The sequence below is a fragment of the Eretmochelys imbricata genome, chromosome 27 (genome assembly GCF_965152235.1).
Source record: "Eretmochelys imbricata isolate rEreImb1 chromosome 27, rEreImb1.hap1, whole genome shotgun sequence".
Lineage (NCBI taxonomy): Eukaryota > Metazoa > Chordata > Testudines > Cheloniidae > Eretmochelys > Eretmochelys imbricata.
In genome coordinates, this window is record NC_135598.1 from 5,533,573 (window position 1) to 5,548,044 (window position 14,472).

General features: G+C 50.6%; 1 protein-coding gene across 1 annotated transcript in view; it reads right to left on the minus strand.

Moving 5' to 3' along the window:
* LOC144258017 (acid-sensing ion channel 2) overlaps window positions 1-11,907 on the minus strand; it is a 1,355,089-nt gene extending 1,343,182 nt beyond the window's left edge. The window contains exon 1 of the mRNA XM_077806320.1: window positions 11,344-11,907. Coding sequence (XP_077662446.1) covers window positions 11,344-11,907 — 564 coding nt within the window. The remainder of the gene's footprint in view (window positions 1-11,343) is intronic.
* Window positions 11,908-14,472: the final 2,565 nt, after the last annotated feature.

The following is a 14,472-nucleotide window of genomic DNA, read 5'->3' on the forward strand; positions in this document are numbered from 1 at the left end:
GTTCTCAATGGTAGCAGATGACAGAACGAGGAGTAATGGTCTCAAGTTGCAGTGGGGGAGGTTTAGATTGGATATTAGGAAAAACTTTTTCACTAAGAGGGTGGTGAAACACTGGAATGCGTTGCCTAGGGAGGTGGTGGAATCTCCTTCCTTGGAAGTTTTTAAGGTCAGGCTTGACAAAGCCCTGGCTGGGATGATTTAACTGGGAATTGGTCCTGCTTCGAGCAGGGGGTTGGACTAGATGACCTTCAGGGGTCCCTTCCAACCCTGATATTCTATGATTCTATGATTCTATGATTTCTGTACCTAAAGTTAGTCCTTACGCCTATGTAACAATTAAAACTGGGTATAATTAGACTAATCTAATTGCCTTCTATGACGAGATAACTGGCTATGTGGATGAGGGGAAAGCAGTGAACATGTTATTCCTTGACTTTAGAAAAGCTTTAGACACGGTCTCCCACAGTATTCTTGCCAGCAAGTTAAAGAAGTATGGGCTGGATGAATGGACTATAAGGTGGTTAGAAAGCTGGCTAGATTGTCGGGCTTAACGGGTAGTGATCAATGGCTCCATGTCTAGTTGGCAGCCAGTATCATTCGGAGTGTCCCAAGGGTTGGTCCTGGGGCCGGTTTTGTTCAATATCTTCATTAATGATCTGGAGGATGGCGTGGATTGCACCCTCAGCAAGTTTGCAGGTGACACTAAACTGGGAGGAGAGGTAGATATGCTGGAGGGTAGGGATAGGATACAGAGGGACCTAGACAAATTAGAGGTTTGGGCCAAAAGAAATCTGATGAGGTTCAACAAGGACAAGTGCAGAGAGATGGAAGAATCCCATGCACCGCAACAGACTGGGGACTGAATGGCTTGGCAGCAGTTCTGCAGAAAAGGACGTAGGGGTTACAGTGGACGAGAAGCTGGATATGAGTCAACAGTGTGCCCTTGTTGCCAAGAAGGCAAATGGCACTTTGGGATGTATAAGTAGGGGCACTGCCAGCGGATCGAGGCTCTTAAGGAAAATTAAGCAGTCATGGGATAAGAGAGAAGGTCCTCTCATGGATCCGTAACCGGTTAAAAGACAGGAAACAAAGAATAGGAATAAACAGTCAGTTTTCACAGTGGAGGGAGGTAAACAGCGGGGTCCCCCAAGGATTGGTACTGAGACTAGTGCTGTTCAACGTATTCATAAATGATCTGGAAAAGAAAGTGAACAGTGAAGTGGAAAAGTTTGCAGATAATACAAAATTATTCAAGATAGTTAAGTCCAAAATTCAGTGCAAAAATTTACAAAGGGATCCTATAACATGGGGTAAATGAGCAAAAAATGGCAGATGAAATTCAACCTTGATAAGTGCAAAGTAATGCACATTAGAAAAAATAATCCCAACTACACATATATAATTATGGGGTCAAAATTAGCTGTTACTATTCAAGAAAGAGATATTGGGGTCACCATGGATAGTTCTCTGAAAACCCCAGCTCAGTGTGGTGCAGCGATCAAAAAGGCTAAACAAATGTTAGGAATCATTCGGAATAGGATAGCAAATAAGACAGACAATACCATACTGCCATATATAAATCCATGGTGAGCCCACACCTTGAATACTGTGTCCACTTCTGGCTGCCCCATCTCGAAAATAATATGGTAGAACTAGAAAAGATTCAGAAAAGGGCAACAAAGAAGATCCAGGGGACGGAACGGCTACCAGATGAGGAGAGACTAACCGGATTAAGGCGGTTCAGCGTAGAAAAGAGACGACTAAAGGGGGTATGTTGGAGGTCTATAAAAATGGTGAGAAAAAGTGAATAGAAAAAGTGTTATTTATCCTTTCCCACAACTCAAAATCCAGGGATCACCCAATGAAATTAATAGGCAGCAAGTATAATACAAACATGCGGAAGTACTTTTCTCCCCAAATTAACCTGTGGAATCCATTGCCATGGGATGTCGTGATGGCCAAAACTATAATTGGGTTCAAAAAGGAGCAAGATAAGTTCCTGGAGGATAGCCATTGACTATCAGGGATTCAACCCCATGCTCGGGGTGAACCTAAATCTCTGACTGCCGGAAACGAGGTGGGGATCACTCCAACTGCCCTGTTCAGTACATTCCTTCTGAAGATCTGGCATTGGCCACTGTCAGAGACAGAATACGGGGCTAGCTGGGCCCTTGGTGTGACCCAGTTTGGCAGCTTTTATGTTCTTAGGTTTTATTAAACCTGGGGTGTCACAAACCCTTTTTTGAGTCACACGAGCCATTTTTTCCTCTCTTTCATTTAAATTGTTGGGGTGTTTTCTAAAGGAAATTTAGTTAAAAATAAGCTGCGTTTCCACAAGGCTGAATCCTGAGCTCAGCAAACAATAAGAAACCACATCTGAAAGTCTGTCCTGCCTCTGCAGCTAAATCAAATAAGAAATGACGACATTCCATACTCCAGAATGTGTGCTTAGCGACAGCCAAATGGAGCTCCACCCTCCAATGTTCCAAGCTCCTTTCAAAACCTAGAACCCCCGGTTTGCCAGTGAGTTCTAGGTTGGGCGAGACCAGAGCTCTATCTCTAAACATGTCCATTGCCTAGTGAATTTGGGCTTCTACTCAATGGATTTGTGTGCAACAGAGATCATTCAAACTGAGCCAGCAGCTGTGAGTTCCTGCCTGGGTGTGTTTTCAAACACAAAGGCAAAGGACAATTTCACAGTCTCTGTCATGTTGTCACTCTTTCCAAACACGCAATAATTGCACTTGGAGGTTTTGCTAATCAAACAGCCTCCAGCCACTTCTGTTCCCTGGCGGGATGTCTCCACGGAGGGGATTGCTGCAGAGTGGGGGCAATGCATGGGGAGCGGTTGCACCGACTTTCCTCACCCCTTTGTTCCTAGCCTTTTCCTGACATCACACCCTGAGTCTCTTGCAAGTCCCAGGTTGGTTTCCAGGCTGCCAGGAGAACAGGAGGCACAGCAGCATGTGCAGTTTCACAGTAGCGCAAGAAATCAAAGAAACCAAATTGTCACTCGGGCCCCAGTCCTTTTCCCCACAGCAGGAGAAAGGCCACAATGAGCCGCACCATGCACCACTAGGATCCCCCTTCGCTGTGGGAAGAGCATGGCTGGGTTCCAATGCCTCTCTCACTGACTCTGCTGCTCCCCTGGAGCCAAGCAACTCTTCCATGAGAGCTGAGTCCAGGCTGTGTGTCAGGGAGGCCCGAGAGGAGACACGTCTTAGTCAGCTAGAGTGAGCTGAGCAAGGCTAGGGAAGCAATAGGACGCCCTGGCTGAGAGTCATTCCTGACCCTGCCCTCTAGCTTAGTGGTTCTCAGCCAGTGGTACATGTACCCCTGGGTATGCAGCAGTCTTCCAGGGGTACATCAACTCATCTAGACCAGTGTTTCTCAACCTGGGGGCTGCAGCCCCCAAGGGGCTGGCAGGATGGGTTTAGGGGCGTCGCAAGTGCAGGGCTGGCGTTAGTGGGTGGCAAGCAGGGCAACTGCCTGGGGCCCCATGCCACAGAGGGGCCCACAAAGCTAAATTACATGCTTCAGCTCTGGGCAGTGGGGCTCAGGCTTTAGACAGACTCACAAGTGAAAACCAGGTTCAAGCACCACACTGAAATGTAAGTACAACATTCATATTCCAATCTATTTATGTTATAATATGGTAAAAAGGAGAAAGTCAGCAGGTTTCCAGTCATCGTGCACTGGGACACTTTTGTGTTTTGATGTCTGATTATGAAAGCAAGCAGTTTTTTAAGTGAGGTGAAACTTGGGGGTATGCAAGACAAAGCAGCCTCCTGAAAGGGGTACAGTTTCTGCTAAGGTGGAGAGCCACTGGTCTAGCGTCTAGGTCCCCACCTAAGCTCCTCACAGGCATGAATGCGATTGTCCTCTCAACTCCTGTGTGAGGCAGGGCAGTGCAAGTGTCCCCATGTCACAGATGGGGCACTGAAGCCCAGCAGGCCGGGTTGCTAAAGGTATTTAGGCACCTACGGGTGCAAACTGGTGTCTCATGGGATTTTCAAAAGCTTTCATAAGTCACACTCGGTGTCCATCTCAGTCTGCAGGCACCTAAACACCTAGCTCAGAAGGATCAAGCAATTTGCTGAAGCTCGCAGAGGAAGCCTGTGGCTCAGCAAAGATTTGAACATGGGTCTGACAAGTCCAAGACTAGGGACCTCAGCACCGTTCCTCTCTAGCACTAGCAGATGCAGCAAAAATTGTCCTTTACAGTGATTACAACCAGGTACTTGCCTTTGCTACTGCTCCAGCAATCCTAACCTTGATTTTCATTTCCTCACCCATCTTAAACCAGCCACATCCCCTTGGCTGTCAACATCCTCCCCGCTCAGACCATTCTTTACCCTGCTCTTTGGGGAATTTGCGTCTCCCTCCGGCTCAGAGCCCATTTTTGGTGGTCATTCCTTGGACGGGCCAGACCGACTCAGGAGCCACAGAGCTTTCGTTTTATGGTGGCACAAATATCTTTGGTGAAGGGAGTCACTCCAAATGCACGGCTCAGCATTTCTGTCCCTCTAGCTGAACAGATTGGGTTTGCAAAAGTACGTCAAGGCCTCTGGCAAGGAGAGGCGGAGACTCCGAGCCCCCAGCTGGCTCTGTCACACAGGCAGAGATTCTTTGCCTCCTCTGAGGTCCCTTTTACACACATTCGGTCTCCTCTCTCTATACTGTCAGAACACGTCTCTCCATGACAGGCATATGGTCCCTCATTACCCCAGCATCTCACAGCCTTCAGTGTCTCCTCCCTCACAGCCCCATGTGGAAGGGGATTGCTGTTAGCCCATTGTACAGCTGGAGACCCGAGGCACCAAAGGGCAGGTCTTCACCGGCACTGGAGGTGTAACTTGTAGCTCACATTTCTCTGACCTAGTGGGGGTGCTAACAGTAGAAGTGTAGCCAGGAGCGGTGGGGAGAGGCTTGCTGCCCCAGGTACATTGCTAGGGTCTTGGTCAGGATCAGATATAGGACAGCTAGCCCCTCCCACTGCTCGCGGCTACACTTCTGTTTTCAGTGTGCTCCCTGAATCAGCTTCCAGCTCCAGTGTAGAGGGTAGACCAGTAGGGGGTCATGGTCATGGAGGGAGAGATGATCTCTCAGGTAGCCAGGGCCAGTCTCATGAAGAGTTTGACTATCAGGACAGAGAGCTTGAATGGGGCTTTGTATTCAGCGGGGAGGCAGGTGAGAGAGCAGAGCCCTGGGCTGATGTGTTCACAGAGACCTGTGTGGTTGAGCAGACAGGAGGAGATGTTTCCTCACAGGGCACCCACGTCTGTGTGTCTCTCTGACCCTCGATGTGTCCCACTTACGAAACAGCAAATCAGTGCTCAAGGAGGAGTCCAGTTCAGACACAGAACCAAATTGCCCTGATGCTGCTGATTGTCCTGGAGGCATCTCTGCACATTGTCCTGGAGGCATCACCCATGACGCTGTGCAAGTAAATCCCACCATTATGAATACAGAGAAGAGTAGCTAGCAAGGTCCCTTCACCTAGTTCTACGCACGTGTGTCTCCCGCCTCCCTCCTACTATTTCTAAATACCTCTCTCTCTCCTTCTCCCCCTTCTCCAGAGCCCTGTCATCCCATCAGGTAGCTGCACTCAAAGAGGCACCATTGTACTGGACACAGCCTAGTTCCAAGCAACCCAAAGTCCCACAGCAAGGGAGCAGGGCAATGCTCCCAGCAAGTGCAGTGGCATACAAACCCTTTGTGCTTATCGTGCATGAGGGCAAGGCTCATGCAATGCTGTCCTATTAACAAATGTCTGCATTTAAATATGTGCCACTCAGCCTATGTGGCTGCACCGCATCTCCTGTGATGAGTCCATTTTCTGCAATGGGGAACCAGGACTAGAACTCTGGGACTACAGCTCCAAAAGCATGGATCTTTCCCACCTGAGCTAAAGAAGAATGCCATCAGCGAGCACCAGTAGTAGGTCCTAGAGGATCTGTCTGAGATCAAGTCTTGTCAGTGCAAGAAGCACTCTTTTTCATGTCGGATTTCCCTCACTAATGAGGATTGCTAGCTCCTTAGGACAACACCTCAAACAGATTATTGAGCAAATATTACCAATTTTTGATTAATAATTTATCCAGATTTTTTTTATATATTTAACCAGCTCAAATAACCAACATCCAAAAGTGATTCTCCAAAAGTGAATGAAGAATGAGCATAAAAAAGCTTAGAATAGGGTAATCAGAGTGAAAAAAGGCTATTTTAGCAACTTAGTACTCCAGTTATGGGTGTGTTAGAGAGTGAGAAAGGAACATTTGGAGATTAGGTAGGTAGGTAAGTAGGTAGATTTTTCCCCTAATGGAAATATTTACATGAGGCAGTATCCATTGTGAGGAGACTATCTATTGATGATCATTTGTACTGAAAATAAATACACATACAACAATAAAGACAAATACACACATGGAGTCTTAATGTTACCACTGACATAAATGGACCCATACAACAGTATGTATAAAACAGTTCTCAATTAGCAGATGATGTTAGATAGAATCACATTTCTTCATGCATTTCAATCCATGTGTGGTTATAATTTCCTGAAAACCCCAGTTCTCTGTCTGCTGGTAGAGGCTATTCTCTCTCTTAGGATACAAGACAACACTGATAATACCCCACCTCCTCTCCTGTGCTTGTGTCCTCTGTATTTGCACCTGAGCAGATGGGATCTGCTGCCTGACACGCCCGTTGTGCTCAGTGGAGCTGGGCGAGCTGATGGCTGCTAGGATGCATTTGACACTGCTCTCTTTACGGACATACACACACCCCACTTGCTATTATTGCACACATAGGGTGGAGTGGGCCCACCCCTCCCTATTTTCCAGCCCTGCCCTCTGCTCTCCTGTCTCCTCTGTGCCATCTCTCCTCTCCAGCACTGCCCCTTCCTGGTCTGCCCTCTGCCACTGACTCAGTCTGTCCACTCTCCCAGTGCTTGAATTATTTCTGTAGTTGATCCCCTCCTTCCTCACCTTCCCAGCTATTAGGCATCCTCCCATGAAACCATCACGGAGCTTGGTCCTACCATTAGAGAAGCAAAGCGATAGAGCACCAAGCAGGGTGGTGGGTGCATGGGGCCCTGATCCTGCATTGCTGAGAGCACTGCACCATAGCTACCCTACCTGGTACGAGAGCGGCGCACATAGGGGTCTCAGCAGCTTAAGGGGTGCGCATGAGACCATGTCTCAGACATACCCATGCTTTTTTACTCTACGGTGCCCAATGCACTTGGCACACTCCACAAACACGCCCCCTCAGGCTGCCCGATGCCTGGGTACCAAACATTCCTGGGCACGCGGTGCTCTGATGGTTCCTGCCAACACAACCAAGAGCTAGTTGCAGTTTGTGGCTTCTGGGGTTTCTTGCGGTTCTCTCCCTGCCCATTTCTGGAGAGCCGCAGCACCGATGCTGGAGTCTGGCTCAGGACCCTGATCTCCTGCCGTGCACTAAGGGAATAGCCGCCAGGCCCGCAGGCCCAATGGGGAAGCTTCAGTGAAGCCTCCATGCCACCCTGAATGCAGCGGCCTGCTGAGGCTGCTCATTACACGCAGAGGGGCCAGGCTGCAAGCTCACCACAGCTGGGCTCAGCGTGACACGAAGGCAGAAATGTTCCGAGGCTGCAATGTGGCATTGCTGCAAGATTATTTCACGCACGCACACCCCAGAAAACTGCCAATAGGAGGCAGCCCCCATTCATGCTTAAATTGGGGCCTTGCAGAAGCAGCAGTTTTGAGGAGGAGGTTTCCAAGGGGAAGCCGTGTTAGTCTGTAGCAGCAAAAACAACGAGGAGTCCTTATGGCACCTTAGAGACTAACAAATTTATTTGGGCTTCTTCCCAATGGGGTGCCCTTGTATTCCTCTGCCCCAAACACTCTCCTTGGGATATTGGTGTGCCCCACAGTCACCCCTTCATCTGCTGCTAAAAATATTCACCTATTGCCTAATATTCAATGCTTCACTGACCACTGGGATTCCCATTTTTCACAGTGTTATCTGCTTTTGTACACCAGTTCCAGAATCAGCCTGGAGAAGGATGCTAAGTCCTTGGGAAACTACTTGGATGCATTTTTACAGAAAAGCCTAGGAATTCACTACCGCAAGCTGCCCAGAATATGATTAACCATTGGCTGGGAGGCATTGGCAGTATCTCGGGAGGAAGGAAGCACAGAGTGTACAGAAAACACAGCTGGAATCCTGTTAAATAAATAACAGAGCATGAGCATGGGAAGGGAAGGGGGAGAACAGTGGAATGGAGCGAAGCCACCTACTCCATGCACCATGGCTATGCATTCCCCTTGCCTGCCTTCCTCCACAGAGCTGAGATGACATATGAGGCTGTCACACTCCATTATGTTCACTTGTGGGAGCAGAAGCTGTGCAAACCCACACCCAGAGCGGCACTTCAGTGCAGACCCCCCCTCTGGCTAATGGGTTCCTGTTTCTTTGCCCTCTGGACTGGGAAATGCGCAATTTGGTCAAGCGAACGAGAAGCAAGCAAGAGTTTCCAGGGTGGTGCATCTGATCAGGACAGAGCCCTGCACTTTACATCGAAGTATCCCCTAGAGGTGAAACCAAATAATGGAGCCTTGTCCATTATGAGCACCTAGGAACCAGTGCTAATATAACCGCACCACGTATCCACAGGACAATCAGTAGCGAAAGGAAAACAGCCCTAGAGGAGATGGGGGATGTACAGTGGTGATTTATAAACCAGCCTTTAAAACCATGGCACCTCTTTTTCCATCTGGCGCCACTCTAGTATCAATGCCAGGAAACCACATGGCGCACAGGGCAAAGGAGCAGTAGCTTGAACAGGTCACAAAATGAATCCTGATGGTCAAATGCACAGATTATGAATCACCAGCCTTCAGCTTCTAGTTTGGGGTGTGGGGAATCGTAGGCGAAAGGGGTCAGGGGAGCACATTATTCAGGCCGTTGCTTTTGAGCAGAGGTTTTCACCTTACATGACACACCAAAGATAACCTTATCTTAAAAGAACTAGAGTATTCTTCAGGAAGGGTCCAAATGTCTACATCCTATGGCAGAGCTCCCATCGGGGCCATACTGTAGTATTTCGTTAGAAGGATGACACTTTACCCTGCAAAGGCCCTGGCTGGTCCTTGCTGGGGCTAACCTCCTTTGGCAGACTAAGTGTTCTGCAGCAGCCCATGGATGGTCTGCGTCCTTTCGAAATCACTGTGTTCATGGAAAGTCAATCACAGAAACACAGTGCATCATTCCGGAGTGACGACCCCTGGATTTTAAGTGTCGGGTAAAATCACCAAAAGTTACTAAGGGCCAGATCCTCAAGGGTATTTAGGTTTCTATGGGGAGTTAGGCACCTACATACCTTTGTGACTCTGGGATCAAATTATTTAGGAGCCTAAGTCCCATTGGCCTCCATTCAGGATCCTACATGCCTTGGTTTTGAAAATGGGAATTAGGTTCCTAAGTCACTGAGGCGCTTTGAAAACGTTACCCTGTAAGTGTCTGGGACTTGTTCACTCTTGGCTAATAGACACTTGCTGCATAATAGTGAGTCTGCATCTGGTTTGGGGAGGCCTATTCTACAGGGAAGAACCATTTGCACTGTTGGGATCTAGATTACAAGCACTCCCAGAGACCAAGGACTTTGCTCAGGGATCGCTTTCGGCTCAGGCCAGTGTCTGACTTGAATGATACTTTTATTGCTTGAACTCTCCTATGGGCTTCTCTTTCCCACCCATCCATGCCCCCCCCACCCCACATCTGCCTTCCCCATTCTGACATACACACACTGGCCTGTTCCCGGGCAACAGCACAGGGTTTAGTGCCTGACCTGTCCTAATGCACCTCTGTACACCTTCCTATCCTCTGACCAATCCCAGCTGTGTTTAATGGCCTACAAGCCTCGATTCCTGCTCATAACCAGGTAGCTGGTTCTGAAGGGGGTGGGGGCTCCTAAGTTGGAAACTGCCAACAACTGCTCCATAAAATACAACGTTCCCCACTCGGGTGTTCCAGGAAAACATTCTCCAGCGCGCAGCCATGTGCCAGCAGCACAAGCCAGCTGGAGTCGCAAGATACAAAAGTAGCGGAGACAAAAGGTTCCAAAGGCTGCATTTGTGGAGGTGACACGGTCCCCAGGCCCATGAAATCAACAGACAGCCTAGAAATCAGCGCTCATGTAACCACACCACGTACCCCCAGCACAACCGGTAGCAAAAAGAGCAAACAATGTACATCCTGCAGAACCAAATGGCTGAAAGCACTCGTTGGTTCACTCAACTCTCCAAAAACCTGCTTCACCAGCAAGGAGAGACGCGGACCGGGAGAGCTCCGGTGTAAGTCACAGCTCGGCACAGACCCCAGCAAGAAATGATTAGCGCTCACCTCTGAGACAGCAATCAAACCAGATGGTTAAAAGACACAGGCACTGTTCGGAAACCCTCTTTCCCCTCCCCCACCCATGCCAGCATCCCCCGTGCAAGCCTGGCCCCTCTGCTAGCGGAACGGTCACCGCTTTCCCCTCCGCAGGAATGCACGCTTTCTTTCAAGCCACACGCGTGTGTGTGTGTGTTTAGAGCGGCTGCTTTCCATCCGTGAACCACCACAGGCAAGCGTCAGTCCCTGTCGGGGTGTAATCAAATACCCTTAAGCCACTTGCTTCTCTCACTCTCCCCGGACTCACGCCTCAGCCGGCCGAGGGAACGGACCCAGCCGAGTCTGGAGGATTCATTTTACCTCTCTCTCCAACGCAGTGGCAGGAAAGGACCCACACTGCACGGCAAACTAGCAACCGCGCCGAGGATTTAAGAGCCAGAATCGCAGGCCGACAAAGCAGGATCCACCTCGAATGATGATGCCGCAAACCGCGGGTCCATCAAAGCCACAAAGCCCAGGCAGAGGCTGCTGTCCCAACGACTGCACCCAGACCACTCTGCAGCGCAGCACACTTGCCTTTTGCACGAGAATCTGTCCAGCCCAAGGCACCGGCCGGCCACCCAGCGCACTCACTGCAACATGACAGGTCAGACTGCCTGCTGGGGGGTCGCAGGGGCCCCTCCAAATCACAGCTCCAACAGCAAGTGGCCTCTGGGAACTGCTAGCCTGCTAGGGAGGATCAACCAGTACAAAAGGGCTCTGGCAAACAAACTTCAACTCAACAGGCTGCCTGCCTTTTTCCCAGTACCACGCGAGAGAAACCTGAACCCAGCAGAGACGGTTCTCTCTTGACTCACCCTTGGCCAGATCGCATCACCTTAAGCACCTGCTGGATTCTCCACTGCCAAGCCCGGCCGCACGCCCAGAGAAGATAAAGGAAGTAGAAGCTCTGTCCATACTCACAGTTTTGAAGTCCTTCTGGCTGCACTCCCGGCCTTTGAACTTGCAATACAGTAGCATATCCTTCAGGTCGTGCCCCACGCGCCCCAAGAACTCCTGCATGTTGAAAATTTTCGGTTTGTATTGCTGAAAGTTGGCCTTTTCCTGGAGAGCGGCCAGGACAGCTGGGTCAGCCAGGTGGGGCGCTGGAATCTGCAGGTTCACATCCAGCAGCGCCAGGAGCTCCCCAGCATGGTACAGGTCATTGGTGGTGAGTCTGGAGAAGCGGAACTCATTGAGGTTACAGATGGTGACTGCAGGGAAAACCAGGCTATTGGCCACTACCTCGTCCACTTTAGTGACGTGCTGGTAGGAGAAATAGAAAGCCACCCGATCCGAGCTCTCCACCAGGAGGAGACCCAGCGAGCCCACAAAGGCCATGGTCCACAGCAACCGCCTTATCGTCACCGGCCCATAGACAAAAATGTGGCGAATCCCATGGAGGGAGGAAGTGTTGGCAAACATCTGGATGCTGGAGGGCTCCAGGCTTCCCATGCTTCCCTCGCTGGTGCTGTCCTTAAGATCCATTGGGGTAGTTTGTTAAAATCCTGGCACTATTTTTCAGGTCAGTGCCTCTCTAGTCAGACAGAACTGTATCTCCCCACCCCCACCTTCCAGTGGGCTTCACCCCTTATCTCTGGGGAGCAGGAGAGGAGAGAAGAAGAGAGGATCAGGCCAGTTGCTGGGAGTTTCTCCTAGGAGCTCAGCAGTAGCCTAGCAGGGGTAAATATTTATATAAAATCCATTCAAACTCTAGCTCTTGATTTCCTCGGTGCGATAAGGAGGGCTGGTTTTATTGAGGGAGACACCAAGGTGATGTGGAAGAGATGTGGGTGGGAAGCGAGAGCTTAGCCAATGGAAATAAAGTCCTCCCCCTACACACACACACTCACACACTGAACAGGGAGAGAGAACAGAAAGCCAGCGAGGCCGCTTGCAGCCGGCTAACAGCGCCCGATGCACAAGGCTGAGGGACGGCGGAGCGGCGCTGCTTTCCCACTGCTTGATTTTTCTGCTCCGATGTTGCTAGCAGCTGGATTCGAGCATCCTCCCAGCCCTGTTTTGGACAAGGCTCCAGATGCTGCCAGTCTCAGCCCTCGGAGAAAGCTGGGCTGCTGATTCACGGGGAGAGAGGAGGCAGGGGAGTGCCGGAGGGAGAGAAGCAAAAGCCAGCGGGAGAAGCAAAGAGGGAAAGAGATGCAGGGCCCCGCGCACGCACCGACACGGAGCAGCCGGCAGCAAGCCAGCTGCCTTCTCTTCCCTCAGACAGCAGCTGAGGCAAAAGTTAAGGAAGGGCAGGACTTGGTGGGTAGCTGCTGCAGAAAGGGAGAATGGCTCTAGAGAACTGCGGGGTGCAGCCGGGGGGGCACGTTTCTTCTTGTCCTTTCTCGTTTCTTCCCCTCTCGCTTTCCGGGAGAGCCTGCCGGCTTCGGGACCCCCTGGCACTGCAGACGCTGGAGAGGAGAGAGTAACTCCTCAGCCACCGCCTCTGTGACTTGTCTCCTCCAGGGAGGCGCAGGGAGAGGGGGCTGCTTCCGAGGAACCTCAGGTTGCTGCTGGGATGATGGTGATGTTCATGAGTCATTAATCAATCAAGCCTCTTCCAGAGTGCAAGGAGGAAGCCAAGAAGCTGCCTCTCTATCCCCAGCCCCAGGGTTTCTAAGGGCTCACCCAGCCGCACGTGGAATTTCCAGTGGTTTTCCTTCCTTTGAATGTACACGTGAAAGGCACCGGTGATGTGTTTGTGTTTAAAAGGGTTTCCCAGAGAGGTCACAGTGGGGAGGTGGGGGTCGAGGCCTGCAATATCCTGCAGGAATAACTCCCAACGCTGCAGCATCCCATCTGCGAGCTGCGGCCCATGGGGCCTTGGCTGCCCAGTTTGGGAGCATTTTTGCTCTGTGTTGGCCCCTTGGATTACAGTGGGGTCCCGGGCTGTGAATGAGGTCCCTGCGCACTCAGTAATGATCGTGATCATTCACAATAGCTGCATTAGGTCAGGCCCAGCACAAAGAAGTAGGGACTGTCTCCCTTTGTTCTGTGTTTGTACAGCACCTTGCACCCTGCTCCCTCACTGAGACTAGCTGCTACCACAATGCAAATAGTAAATAATAATAAAGGGGCATTTCTCGCCCTGGAATAAATCCTGCTTGCCTGCTGGCTGCAGCACAGATGTGAAAGAGAAAAAAATCTCAATTCACTGGATTTGCTCCATGCCTAAAGCATGTGTGTGAATTTCAGAGGGGTGAAATCCTGGGCCACACCTGGGCCACACCATTCACCTGAAGTTAATGGTGAAACTCCCCTTGGCTTCAGTGGGGCCAGGATCTCATCCTGGGATGTTAGAAAGCCCCCAAAGGAAAGTTATTCAAAGACAGCTGACTTAGCTCACCTCAAACCCCTCTGATCAGCTCTGTCCTCTTTTCACCCCCAGGAGCTGAGTCAGTGGGGGGGCCACCCACCAGTGGTCCCCACAGCAACCACCTCCAGAACCTCACCAAGCGGGCCACAACAACCAGCTCAGCACAGAACGCCATGGGCCGAGTGAGCCGGCGGGACAAGGTCTCCTGCTCCATTGCACAATGGAGCCTGTGCAGTTCAATATGTTGAGCTGGACCCCACTTTTGTCTTTAAGGCAGGAAGCAACACCAGGAGTTGATGCAGAGGAAGGGGCATTTTGCTGCAGGGATAGGGTGTCAAGATGGGCAGGGAAAAGGGGAGACAGAGGCTGGGCAGGGGGGAGATGGAGGCAAGACACTTCCTGTCCTGAGCTAACTGCATGAGCTGCTGCAGCTTGAGCTAAAGCTAGCTAGCTGTGTCTGTAACAGGTACCCCGCTTCTACGGCGCGGGCACCCTCGCCAGTATGTTACACCAGCTCCTTCCTGCAGGTTACTCATGCCCGTGCTTCTGAACTTGGACTCCCCCATTCCAGACAACCCCTCCTAAAGCTGATTCCCCAAGGGGCTAAAACCCTCCCCCCGGGACAACATTAACCACGGGAACGCAGTGTTCTGGTTTATCACCCTGGGTGCTGTGGTAATAAGGGTGTGCCCTGAAAAAGCCATAACTCTTTGCACGGCTTGAGCTGGCTTGAG